General features: G+C 38.6%; 1 protein-coding gene across 4 annotated transcripts in view; it reads left to right on the top strand.

The window, feature by feature from the left end:
- The window catches only part of LOC140768925 (probable thimet oligopeptidase), a 57,432-nt gene that overhangs the window by 25,513 nt on the left and 18,272 nt on the right, over nucleotides 1-13,647 (top strand). For all 4 annotated transcript variants that reach the window (XM_073109405.1, XM_073109404.1, XM_073109402.1 and 1 more), the window contains 7 exons: nucleotides 2,257-2,337; nucleotides 4,014-4,106; nucleotides 4,193-4,273; nucleotides 4,350-4,512; nucleotides 4,629-4,749; nucleotides 4,836-4,908; nucleotides 12,420-12,527. In XM_073109405.1, coding sequence (XP_072965506.1) covers nucleotides 2,257-2,337; nucleotides 4,014-4,106; nucleotides 4,193-4,273; nucleotides 4,350-4,512; nucleotides 4,629-4,749; nucleotides 4,836-4,908; nucleotides 12,420-12,527 — 720 coding nt within the window. The remainder of the gene's footprint in view (nucleotides 1-2,256; nucleotides 2,338-4,013; nucleotides 4,107-4,192; nucleotides 4,274-4,349; nucleotides 4,513-4,628; nucleotides 4,750-4,835; nucleotides 4,909-12,419; nucleotides 12,528-13,647) is intronic.

Here is a 13,647-nt window from a genome sequence, read left to right as displayed (position 1 = left end):
ACTATTTCTGTTTTTTTTTTTTTTTCTGTAAAACTGACCTAGTTGAATTTTTTAGAAGCTAGGCTAATTGATCCCCCTTTACAGAACTCTGTTAAAGTTGATTTTCTTTTATGAGATGTTGCCTATATCCTTAGGAACTTGAGTTTTATAATGACGGTTGTGCCGAAGGCATCCTTGGTTAGTATGCTCTTATGTGTCAGTGACACGCTCCTAGCATGCATTGACACACTTTTGACATATTTTTAATTAAAAATTTAGTGTACTCAGAGATGTTTTGAGTTTTCGGCACGTCAATCCTTGGTTTTTAGTTTGAATATATGTATTAAAATAAACATTTGAGTCTTTCATTCTTAGATTATTTTTGTCAATGACTTTTTTTATTAAATTATAACAATAGTCAAATAGAAACATTATTCAATACATAATATGATCAAATTCATTTATTAATTGATAATAGTTCAATAATTAAAAGTAATATATAATTGAACGTAAATTAATGAAAATGATCAAAAACTTCATTTGACACAAGAATAACACAAGAATATTTTTTTTTAAATACTGTCAATAATCTTTAAAACTCATTTACTGATAGTATTGCTCATTCTTACGTGTCATAGTCTTCATATAATACAAATATAGATTTTGTAATTCTCTAATAATATAATATGGATATTGAACATGCATGGAAACGACCTGCACTGGCACAGACACATCGTAGGCATATGCACATTGTAGATATGAGAGTGTTGTGGCTTTGGTAATCAGCTTTGGTAGGTGTGGTTAATATGATGACAATGATACAATAAACTCATATCATCCTATGAAGACACGTCCCCCTAATGTTTTACTATCGATAGACTTAAGTCCTTCTCTCATTTGATCATAATCATATTGAGCTTGAGATAATCTCTTTCGTTTCTTTTGTTTCTAATAAATTCTACTTTGTGGTAGCATGTGTCAAATTTTCTTCCTTTGGAAACACTATGCTTTTTTAAGAAGGTTGTGCAGCAGGGATGAATGTCTCTTTTCTATCATCACTACCATCAGTCTCAAATTAAGTCTCATTATTATCACTATTATTTATCATCGTTATCATCAATTGTATTTAAGCCTTCTAAGAGATCAACCGGTCATGAAGATGATCTAGCTTGACTAGTAACTGATCGTGAAAATCTAACTTGATTAGTAGACCGTTGTCCTCATTCAATATCCAAATGACCACCCCTAACTCGGTCTCTAGAGGTCCAACTATTTGTCTGGCTTTGATGAGCTTAACTTAGCATGAGATGGTCAAACTCTTGATTTGAGTCTTCTTGATATTCCACCTAGGTATCTTTATGTCCACTACTTCCCTAGCAATTCGAGTCCCTCATGTGTGCTTTGCAACCCATCATTTTACATGTCACTCCAATCTCTTTAGTAATAAATTTGTAAGGTCGAGGATGATCTCCATTCTCATCAAGCAATGGGTTCTATTGATTATCAACAGTTTGCATCCACTTGTATCGAGTGCCGATGCTCTATTAGTACCGAAATTGCTAGTCGACATGGATTGCCACGACCATTATTGACTATTCAAACTGACACATTTATGTATTATTATTTAGTAGTCCTTCGACAATTTTCTTAGACAAATAGAGTTGGAGGTCTATTAAAACACTATGAAAAGTCAACCACTACTCCAATAATACTGAAATAGCGTTTATTTCATTTATTATTTGTAATTCAAAATTAGTAACTAGCTTGATGTTATAAATTTATTGTTCAAGGTTAGATATAACTCCGTTGTGAAATTATCCACCTATTTAACAATGGAGTTTAAGTATAAGTTGGACTTTAGATAAAAGTTTGTTACAAATTTACTTGTGCCTAGTCAGTTAATAGCATCGATACCGGGTTAGTTTTTTGATACTTTCATATGACAATTTGTGTCAAATTTTATCCCATGCTGACCCTTATCAACCTTGTGGCAACTTGTATGTTGTGAACTGCTGGCAGGTTAATGTGCCGCCCCGCCATGGTGGCTACCATGGCCACTTTTCAATACAATGCTTTAGATATCTAACCTAGCATTCTTTGTTTCCTTCATTGCTTTAAATGAGAATTATTAATTTGACTAATATCATGAATGATGAATATATTAGTTTAGAAATATCTTTTTCTCTAGTTATGACCTGGATAACTAATTTCATATGTAAAGTAATTAGAAATGGAGATATGTCTTCTGTAGTTGCTAATACTTTTCTTTTGTTCAAGATTGGGGCTACCAGGAAGTTGATAGCTGTGGCAAATGGCCAGAGAGGTGGAAAAGAAAATCTTGATATCTTAGAGAATTTGGTAATTCATTACTTCTTCTGGGTCAATTTTTTCTTTATGTTGTAAAAGTTATGTAAATAATTGATGAGCTTGCTAAAGTATTTTGGTATACTGTGAACTGCTGGCTAGTTTTAATATTTTATGAGTGCTATGTGTACGATGGTATCTCAAAATTGATATCCCACTTTTGTTGTTCTCTTCAAATGATATTCTGCATGGAATGTTGGACTGTAGTGATCCAAGGGTCCCACCTGGTTTTCCTAATACTAATTACTAAATGAATTTAAATTGCAAAAAATAGTAGATCTTCTGCAAATAATTATTGCCGATGCCCAATATATATTTATGAATTGACAAATTTGGCTGGCTCACCTATAGGTATAGTAAGAAATCCATTGAGAAGTCATTAGTCCATTGCGGCCCCATGTAACTCATGAATATGAACCCTAAAGATAATGAATCCATCTCCATGTGGCTGCCTGTTTACTAAATTTGATGGCTAAGATTGTTCTATTGCTGTACCAATTAGCTTACTTGAGTTCTTGAATTGGGGTTATTTTGGGATGCACTTTTCTCTTCGTTTTTTGTGACTCTTTGCTGGGTTGAACGCTTTTTCAGTAAGATACTAGTGTCCCAATGTTACCAATTATGTATTATGCTTGCCAATTTTCTGATAGTTTAGAATCTGTCAGAAAGAACTCTGGAGTGTCTTTATAGTGCATTATGTTTGTTCCAGATAATGTAATTTATATATATACAGTCCTAAACAAGGCACACTTCTTTAGTTATCGTCATTATGAATATTTTGGCAGATCATATATGAAGTATGCCATGAAATTTTTGATGTTTACACTGCTGAAGCAATATACGTCTAGTCTGATCTATTCACTTCTGTGTTGTTGATGCTGTCATTCTTGATACATATTGAAGATACAGTACCTTCAAGCAAGGATGGCCATGCCGGTACTTGGTTTGCATGGGGTGTACTGCCAGCACGCCTCTAATATAATTTTTAGGATTTTTATATATGTTTTTAATTTTAATATACAAGCTAAAGTCTACATTAGAGTCTTTTATCCTTAGATAATATTGTAAATGGCCTATTTTATCAAAGATGTAGCAATAGTCAAGTAAAAGCATGATTCAACACATAATATTATTGAATACAGTAATTGATCAATTGCTCAATAATTAAAATCAAAACTTAGTTGAACATAGTTAATTTAATATATTTTTATATATTAGTTTTGACCCAATTTGATTTAATTTGACATATTAATTTTGGATTTTTTGAAATTTTGGAAAAATTGGACAAAGTCTAATCATGTTGAAATTTAAAAGCTAAAGATTAGAAGATTTGGATTCAATCAACTCATATGGAATTAATATAATATGTTCATAAATCAATTTTTGTTTGGTTGACATGAGTCGGCATGGGCCCTTGCCAAGCAACATGTCTCAACATAGGGTTGTGCCATTAGTGCAGCCCGTGCCAAGTGCCGAAACTCTTTGTCGCACAGCCATCCTTGCCTTCAAGAGTATGTGAATCATATAATGAAGGGCATTTATAATGTTCTTTTCTTGGAAAAGTATCCTTGACAGCATATAATCATAACTGAAGACCTTGCTAGTTTTAGAGAGATTTTTTAATGATATAGGTCAGAACTACGATCATGCTTGTTTTGTACTATATTCAGGTCCAGTTGCGCCATAAATTTTCTCTTTTGCTTGGTTATTCAAACTATGCTGATTTTGCTACTGAACCTAGAATGGCGAGGTCATCCGCGAAGGTTTGTGCTATATCTATTAGTTAGACATCTGTCCTAAATTGTTTAGTATTGTTACATTCTGATGGAATTTCCTACATTAATTGCAGGTCTTTGAGTTTTTAGAGGAGGTCTCAGCAAATTTAAGTGACCTTGCCAATAGAGAGCTAAATATGCTTAAAGATTTAAAGGTTGAATTTGACTGCCCTCTATTGCTGTCTTTTGCTCATTAAATAAATTATAACCTATGAATGTCTTGGAACTCAGAGAAAAGAAGAGGGGGATTCTCCATTTGGCATGGAAGATTTATTATATTATATCAGGAGGGCTGAAGAACAATTGCTTGATCTTGACTTGGGAGAAGTTAGACAATACTTTCCTATGAATCTGGTTTTGTCAGGACTTTTCAAGATATTTCAGGATCTCTTTGGTAATATCAATATCATTTTCCTTATTTGAGTTCAAACCATCATCCTTATAGTAAATAGAGAATATTATGGATTTATTGTATATCCTCCTTGCGCTTTAATAATTATATTGACGCAGGTTTAAGATTTCAGGAAATTGAGGATGTTGAAGTTTGGCATGAAACTGTTTCTGTGTTCTCTGTTCTGGATGCCAGTTCTGCTGATCTTTTGGGTTACTTTTACCTTGATATTAGCTTCAGGTTCTTTATGTTCTCAATTTGAGCATTTTTTATTGCAAGTAAAGAAATATCAAGATTCTTTATTAAATACCTATTTTGTTCCATAGAGAAGGAAAATTTACACATACTTGTGTTGTCCCACTTCAGAATGGAAGCCTGTCTTCTAATGGAGCACGTCAGGTACTATTGGCTATATTGACCTTTCTGACCAGAAATTTATGGTCACCCTATGACTTTTCTGGTGCATTGATAATTAAGAGTTCTATTTCTTTTTCTATAATTATGATTTCATTAGATTATATGCAAACCTCTAACCTTCTCTATATGGAATTAATGATGTATATTATTTAATATGTAGTAACATGGTTTGATGTTACAATCGCCCACAAGTAGATTTCAATACAGGTCGTAATACTAGACAGAACTGAATACAGAAATTTTGAAGGCAACGAGAATTGATCTAACTGTTGAAATAATTTGAGATTTAGATATGTTATTCCTCTAGAAGTTAGGAATCCAAGGCAATCGAAATCTCTTCAATCGAGCATGTAGATCAAAATATATGGGGGAAATAATGATCAAAGGTTAAGAGAGGCGAGATGGACGTGGATGTTGGAAGTTGGTGATGTGGTTAGGGTTATGGAAGATGATAATGGCTGTGGTGGATGGAATAGTATCTTGAACAAGATGAGAGAGAAGAAGACAACTTCCAGATATGGCTGGTTGCTAGAGTAAGGAGAGATAAGCGACAAAGTGTTAATCTCGGTAGTAGAATAAAACTCAAGGTGAATATGGAGGGGGAGGAAGGAGAAGGGAGAGGGTTGGCTTAAGCCTAAATGCAAAACAAAAATTCTAATAATCAATAATTCTAAAGTGGCTATTTTTTCATGTATTTGGAGGCTAGCCAATCGTCAAAAAATCTTAATACGAAATAATTTAATCGACGGGCGTTCGAACACCCTTCGATCGCGTTCGAACGGCCAAAAACATGTTTATGTATGTGACAGCTATGTAGGCGCTTGAACGTCGCGTTCAAATGCACTTCGATTGCATTCGAACGACCAAAAGCAGTGCTTTGTATGTGTGAACGTTGTGCAGGCGTTCGAACGTCCTTCAATCGCGTTCGAACCCACTCGCCAGAAGTCGTCTTATCTTTCCAAAACAAAAACGGAAAATAATCCAGTTCGAGGCGGGTTGGTCATATCAAATCTGTATCTTAATTAAGAACTGCAACAACTCGTCATGCTTTCTTCTCCTTGTGCTCAAGGTGTAAAGTGAGGAAAACGGTCTATCACGTCGTCCTCTAACTCTCATGTTGCAGCATCTGTGGGCCGTTCTAGCCATTCCACTAGAATCTCCGTCTTCATTCGCTCGTTATGTTGACGTCGCCACTTGGCTAGGACTTGTACAAGTTCGTCCGTCTCACGCTCCTCAGTTTGCTCCGGTAAGTCAGTTCCTATGACTAGATTAGGTCTGATCCTAGCTTTCAAAACTGGGACATGGAAGACTGGATGTATCCATGTCCCTTCGGGCAGCTCTAAGCAAATAGGTTACAGGTTCAATACGCTCCAACACCTTGTATGGGCCAAAGAACCGATAAGACAACTTTTAGTTTTGCACAGGCTGCAAGATCACCTAGCGATATGGCTTTGCTCGCACAAAGACCCAGTTACCCATGGCAAACTCGCGCTCATGATGTCCTTGGTCATAAACTTGTTTCATTCGGCTTTGAGCTGTAGCGATGTGCTCATGAAGTTGTCTCAATATCTCATCCTGATCTATCAACTCCAAGTCCGCTTGCAACCTCTCTGTAACTGAGAACTGATCATGTCTATAGCACGAGGGCAGTTCGACCATATATTGCTTCAAATGGAGTTATCTAAATGCTTTGGTAGTCGGTGGTATTATAGGACCACTCCGCCCAAGGCAAATACCACAATTACTCTCTCGGTCAATCTGCCACGAAATATCTCAAATATTGTTTAATGCATCTATTGGCTACCTCAATTTGGCCATCTTTTTGTGGATGATAGACCGAACTGAGTATCAATCGTGTCCCCTGCTATCTAAAGAATTTGCCCAGAAGTCACTGATAAAGATGCTGTCTCTGTTAGAGACGATCGTTATCGGCATCCCATGAAGCTTTGCTACATCCTTCACAAAGATTTTAGTAACAGCCCTTGCTGAATGGATGTACTAGAGCTGAAAAAATGAACATATGTCCTCTTAGATTTGCTTGGAATTGGCAATAGTTGGAGTAGTCCAACTAGCTTGAGAAACTCCGGCTTCGTTTGTTGACAGATTTGACACTCCTTGACGTAGCGCTTTACATCTGTCTTCATTCCCGTCCAGGTACAGCTTTGGGAAAGTCACTTGTAGGTCCTTAGCACCTCTTCGTGGCCAATTGTTGGAGTGTTGTGGAAGTGCTCCAACAGCCGAGGGTGCGCCTCCAAGTTCGTGGGCATGCGGAGACACCCACGGTCCAAAATCAGACCATCACATACCTCAAGCTTCGGATGCCACATCTGATCAGCCATGATCTCCTGTAACAGCTCAACATAACCTTGGTCAGCCGTACTCGCATGCCTCAGTCCTCCAAGAAGGAAAATGTAGGAGCAGAGAATGTCGCAAGCTCAGTCGGCGTGAGGCTATAGGATAGAGCATCGATAGCTCGATTTTCTGTTCCTTTCTTGTACACCATCTCATAATCGTATCTCATCAATTTGGATACCCATCTCTATTGTGCGGGAGTATGTATGCATTGCCCCAAGAAATGTGGAAGGCTTTGCTGGTCTGTACGGATCACAAATCGTTGTCGTCGTCCAATGAGGTAAGGATGTCACTTAGTGATCATGTGAATTATTGCCAACATCTTCTGCTCATAGGTGAACAATTGTCTTGATTTTTCGGATAAGACTTTGCTCAAATATGCCACTGGTCTTCCTTCTTGCATCAGCACCCCTCCTATTTCAGCCCCCAATGCATCACACTCGATAATGAATTGCTTGGAGAAGTCTGGCAAGGCAAGAACGGGGGCTGTGGTCATAATTGATTTGAACTCTTCAAAGATCGCCTTGGCCTTCTCTCCCCACAAAAACCCATCCTTAGTAGAGCGGTCAACAGAGCGGCTATCTTCCCATATCTAACAACAAAGCAATGGTAGTACCTCGTCAAACCAAGAAAACCCTGCAATTCAAGCGCATCTTTCAATTTCGGTTGCTCCACCATGCAATGTATCTTCTTAGGGTCAGCGGACGCGCCATTTTTGAAATCACATGTCATAAATACTCCACCTACTGCTCTCCTCATAAATATTTTGATTTCTTGATCTTAAGCTCATGTCTCTGCAATAAATTCAGCACCTCTCTCAGGTGTTGTAAATGATTATCCCAAGATTTGTTATAGATAAGAGTATCATCGAAAAATACAAGCACATACGGATGAAGTAATAGATGAAAGATATCAATCAAGCCTTGGAACGTTGTCGGTGCAATTGTTAGACCAAATGGCATAACTCGGAACTCATAGTAGTTGTTATGAGTTAAAAATGCCATTTTGTGAACATCATTAGGGTGCACTCAGATCTGGTGGTATTTGGCCCTAAAATCAAGTTTTCTGAATAATGAAGTGCCTGCTAACTCGTCCACCTACTCCTCAATAATCAGATTGGGGTACCGATCCTTGACAGTGATGGAGTTCAGTGTCTGGTAGTCCACACAAAATCTCCAACTCCTGTCCTTCCTCACCAGCAGCACGGTTGAAGAATATGTACTCTGACTGGGTTATATGATCCCTTGATGCAACATCTCGGTCACTATTCTAGAGATATCCTCTTTCAAGAAATAAGGGTAGTGGTAAGATCTCACATTTGCTACTTCGGTGCCCAGCATGATCTCTATACGGTGGTTCGCTTCTCGTGCCGGTGGTAACCCATTCAACTCCTCAAAGGGACCAAAAACTCCTATAAAACATGAGCCAAATTGTTAGCTATACCTAACTCTTATGTCTCCTTAGGATCAGTGGGAGCTAATTGCATCAAGCTGGTTCCGCTATGCTCGGCAAGCCAAGTAGCTACTACAAAGTAGCTCCCTAGTGCTGTTGAATGCCGTCAAGTCGCACCTTTCTACTGTTGTGCCTAAAAGTGAGGCACATCTCTCTAAAGTCAAATGTGACTAGGCCTAAACTTTGTAGCCACTGAGTCCACAAAATGACGTCCGCTATATAGAGTGCAATTGGATATAGGTCCATAACAAATGTGTCTCTTGATTTGCCTGAATAGCACTACAAATACTGTCAGCTTGAAGTGCTGTCTCATCGCCAATGGTAACATCAAATCCTATCGTCTGTTCGGAAGTGTGCTCGATCTTCCGAACCAATCATTCATCTAGGAAGTTGTGTGTACTCCTCGTGTCAATAAAGATATGCACAGTATGCTTCCTAATTATGCCATCCACCAGTAAGGTCTTCGCCGGTGTAGCGGTTTCGGAGTAGGCATGCAATGATATGCCCGCTCGCATCTCCTTTGAATCATTCTCCTCTTCGGGCACTAGTTGTTGCTTATCCTCATGCTTGTCACTATCAGCGACCTTGTCCTCATGTACATCCTCTTTAGCCTCACCATCAATAAGCATCATTGAATTGGCCCACTGCGCGCAATAGTGCTTCGGGGTAAACTTCTCGTCGCACTTGAAGTACAACCCTTTGGCCTTTTGCCCCTCCCCCTATGCCTTGAGGTGAATTTCTCATTACACCTGAAGTACAACCCTTTGGACTGTCTTGTGATATTAGTAGAAGTGCAATATGGTGGTCGCTGTCCCACTGCACCTGCAGAAGCCCTCAGCGGGTAACCCGAGTTGCTGGGTGCGTGTGTCGGCTTTGGTTGTGGCTTATTGCTCCATGGATGTCGTGAGTGCCCTCTGAGTGCTTGATGTTTGTCCTTCATGAGCAGAGCATCCTCTATGGCTTGCCGTAGTTTCGTAGGTCATAGAGCTTGTACATCAGCTTGAATGTCCTCCCCACAAATCGGCAATGAATATAGATTTGAGTTGAATATCCGACCATGGTGGTGTGCATAGGCTGGACACTCATTCAAATTCTCCTCGGTAGGCTCTAACCGTCATCTTCTCGACCATCTTCGTCAAGATAGCATGAAAGTCTTTGTTGCTAGACGATCCAAACCGTTGGTAGACCAAATGGTGAAACTCCACCCACGTTTCAGTCAGCCTATGAGTGGTAGTTGATCAAAACCACCGTAGTGCCGCATCCTCGAGATGGAAAAATGCAAGAACATTTTGGTCTGCCTTCGTGCCCTAGAAGACAAAGAATTGTTTGGCACCGTAGAGCTAATCAACTGGATCTTGCTCGTACCCTAATCGGAGGTGGGTGCTCCTCTAGCCATACTTGATTCCTTCGACGTCCTCTATCAACTTCTCAATCTTCCTCTTCATTCTTCTTAATCTAGAGATTGTCATCATTTTCGTCTACAAACTACGCTCGTCAGTGAGGCCCACCTTGCCTTGGCTTCAGTGTAGTCTCTCTTTCTTGTCCTTGGCCAACTGGTATCACCATCATGGGGGGTTTTGGTGTGGAAGAATTGGGTACTTATGTCATCGGATTGGCTTTTCTCGAATTGTCTGCAACAAACCGACCTTTTGTTGTGGGATCGTTTGACTTAAGGTTTCGATGGTTTGCCCGATCGTTTGATTGGTATCACCATCATGGGGGGTTTTTATGTGGAAAACCTGGGTAACTCATGTCATCGGATTGGCATTTCTCGGATCGCCCGCAACAAATCGGCATTTTGTTATGCGATTGTTTGACTCAAGGTTCCGATGGTTTGGGCAAGGATCGTGAAGGTCTGCCCCAAAGCTTCAATAGACCTTGATAGCATCTCTCTATGTTTGGGTCAATGATGGAGGGTGGAGGAGGCAACGCTGTGTGCGCGTGGTCTTCTTCCTCTTGGTTGTCTACGGTGGAGGTGTACAGTTCTTCTCTCTCGTGCGCGTGGATGTCTCTTCTACTTTTCTTCGTGCCGCCATGGATGTAGTGGTTAGCGTCATTGCGGACGTGCTCCAAGGAAAGTTGGCTCTGATACCACTTTGTTATAATTACCCACGAGGAAGTAGATTTCAATCCACGTCGCAATACTGGACAGAACTGAATATGAAACTTTCAAAGGCAATGGGGATCGATCTAATCGTTAAAATGATTTGAGATTCAGATATGTTATTCCTCTAAAAGTTAGGGCGTAATCGGAATCTCATCGATCGAGTAGGTAGATTAAAAGATATGGGGGAAATAATGACCAAAGGATTAGAGATGGTGAGATGGACGTGTATGATGGAAGTTGGTGATATGGTTACGGTTATTTTTATTTTGAAAAGACTTTAGGCTGTAGAAGTTAGACTAGACTTGGGACAACATATCACCTAGACATTAAGCGCACTATTATATGGAGGTTTAGAACTCAAGGAAGTTGAAAAGCAAATAAGTTAAGAAAATAGTAAAAAAAATTACTTTTCTAAAACAAGTCAACAACAAATAAAAGAATTTAATTCATAGTAAGAAGCAAGGTTCTAAAATTCGATATTTGGATTGGGATTGGTCATTCGAAAAAATGATATGTATTGGTTGTATCAACCACCCGTATTGGATAGGACTATTTTTTAATTACGTTAAATTTTAAATATTATTTAAAAATATAGAAAATTTTAAAAATTTAGAAAAATGATAAGAAAATAAGAAAATTATAATTACTCACATATGTAGCTTAAAAACTAAAAACCGAGTTGGCTCTTCATTTTATTTTCCTCTCTTTCTTTTCCTCACTCTCTCTTTATTATTGCCAAGGCTAATTTGGTTTTTCTTATTTTTTTCCCTTTCTTCTCTCTCTCTCTTCCTCTATTATTCCCACAAGGCAAAATTTATTTTTTCATTGCTTCTCTCCTCTCTCTCTCTTCGAACCTCTCTCTCTTAGCAATAAGGCAGTATTTTTCTCTATTTTTTTTCATTTCTTCTTCTCTCTTTCTCTCTAATATTGCCTCTCAATCTCTTCCTCTCTCTTTCTCTCTTTCTCTCTTTCTCTCTCACTCCACTCTCTCTCTTGTCTCTCTATCACTCTCTGTTACTTGAAAGAGAGAGAGACAGACAAAGAGAGGGAGGAAGAGATTTGAGAATAGAAGGAGAGGAAGAAAAAGAGGGTGACGCTAGAGAGAGAGTAGACGCAGAAAAGAGAGATGGGGCACTAGAGAGAGAAGAAAAGAAAAAGTTAGAGAGAGGAGAGAGGGAGGGCCCGTACTGGACGGGATTGGCCTATACTACCATTCCCGACCCGATATTGATCAAACATCGACTGGATCACCTAGCTTCAGCCATGGATCGGGATCGGCTATGGCTGATCCCACTCGAGATAGGCCAAAACTTAGAACCATGGTAAGAAGTAAGAACACTACAAGCCTTTGGACTCCATATTTTGGTGACATCAGCTAAATTTGAAATCTAAGGTCAGGCTAGATACCAAGATACCCATCCACACAGGTTGGCCTAGGGCCAAGTTTTCTGAAGTTTACAACAATGCTTAGAAAACATCTTGCCTTCAAATTTATTCTTCAGAAATTAGAGATTGTATTACATGATGCTTCTAAATCTTATCAATAGCTTTGTTTAACTTAATAACTACCTTTCCCATGTAGGTTCCTGTAGCGCTATTAATCTCACAATGTCCGAAACAAATAAACGAGGATCCACCTCTATTACGATTCCCTGAAGTAGTGAGCCTTTTCCATGAGTTTACTCATGTGGTATGTAGATCTCAGATTTTGTGATGCAATTTCTCTTATCTTGTTAAATTTATTATCTTTTATGCACTTTCAGAAGCCTCAGTTATTTACTTATTTCTCATTGTTTTATGCCTTATGTCACCTAGACTTCTTGTTTTCCTCTTACAATCAATGCATGTTAACTGAAAGATGTTATGGTGTTGTCTCTCTTGTAATCCCTAAGTCTAAGTTAACGGGTAGCAAACATAGAGAATAAGCTAAAAAAATCAATTGAGAATGTTTGGAAATCTTCATTGTGGACTAGATAGTGGCGCAACATCAAGGGTCACAAGAATCACGAACTTACTAGTCTAGAATTACAATAGACTAGTTCCCTTGTAATCCACCACCAGATGGTTCGGCAAAGAAAACATAGGCTGCACTCCTTTGAAAGAGTTTATATCTGAAAACTTTCATCTTTTTTATAAAAAGCATGTACTCATACAGAGCACCATACATGACTCAAACCCTAGCCTCCAAATCTCATCTAAGGAAAATACTAGTTCAACTTGAACTCCTAAAAGAAATACAACTTAGGAAATAAAGCAATATAAAAGGAAATGAAGAAATTAGTTCAACTTGGACTCCTACATCAATTCCCTTTCTCTTATGTAAGAGTTGGCTCCGATTAGTTAGCAACAATATACTGCTCAAAGAGATCTGGATTCAATCCCTGAACTTCTTCAGTCTTGAGCCATGTGGGTGATAATTCCATTTCACCGAGAACTTATGGTAACCTCCATGTCTAGCATACACTATGTGGTCTTCAATGGTTGCTGCAATCTCCTCATGAGGCTGTTTGGTAGTTGGTACATGCGGCTGAATTGTTTGGCAAACACTAGGTTTGTAAGGATCACCATGAAGCTGAACTAGGTTTTCAACATTAAAAATAGGACTAAAATGTACATTTGAACCAAGTTTTGTGAGAATCTTATAAGGCCCTGCTCTCTTCAAATGTAGCTTCGGTGAAGAAGCTTTGAAAAATCGTTCAGATTGTAAGTGAATCAATACCATGTCGCCATTGGAAAATTTCACATTTCGTCATTGAGAATCTGCATTCTCCTTGTAACATGCATTGCTGTCAGCTATTTTCTTCTTCTTG

Source organism: Typha angustifolia, chromosome 10 (genome assembly GCF_048772165.1).
Source record: "Typha angustifolia cultivar Huaian chromosome 10, ASM4877216v1, whole genome shotgun sequence".
NCBI classification, from domain to species: domain Eukaryota; kingdom Viridiplantae; phylum Streptophyta; class Magnoliopsida; order Poales; family Typhaceae; genus Typha; species Typha angustifolia.
This window is presented reverse-complemented; position numbering and strand designations above follow the sequence as displayed.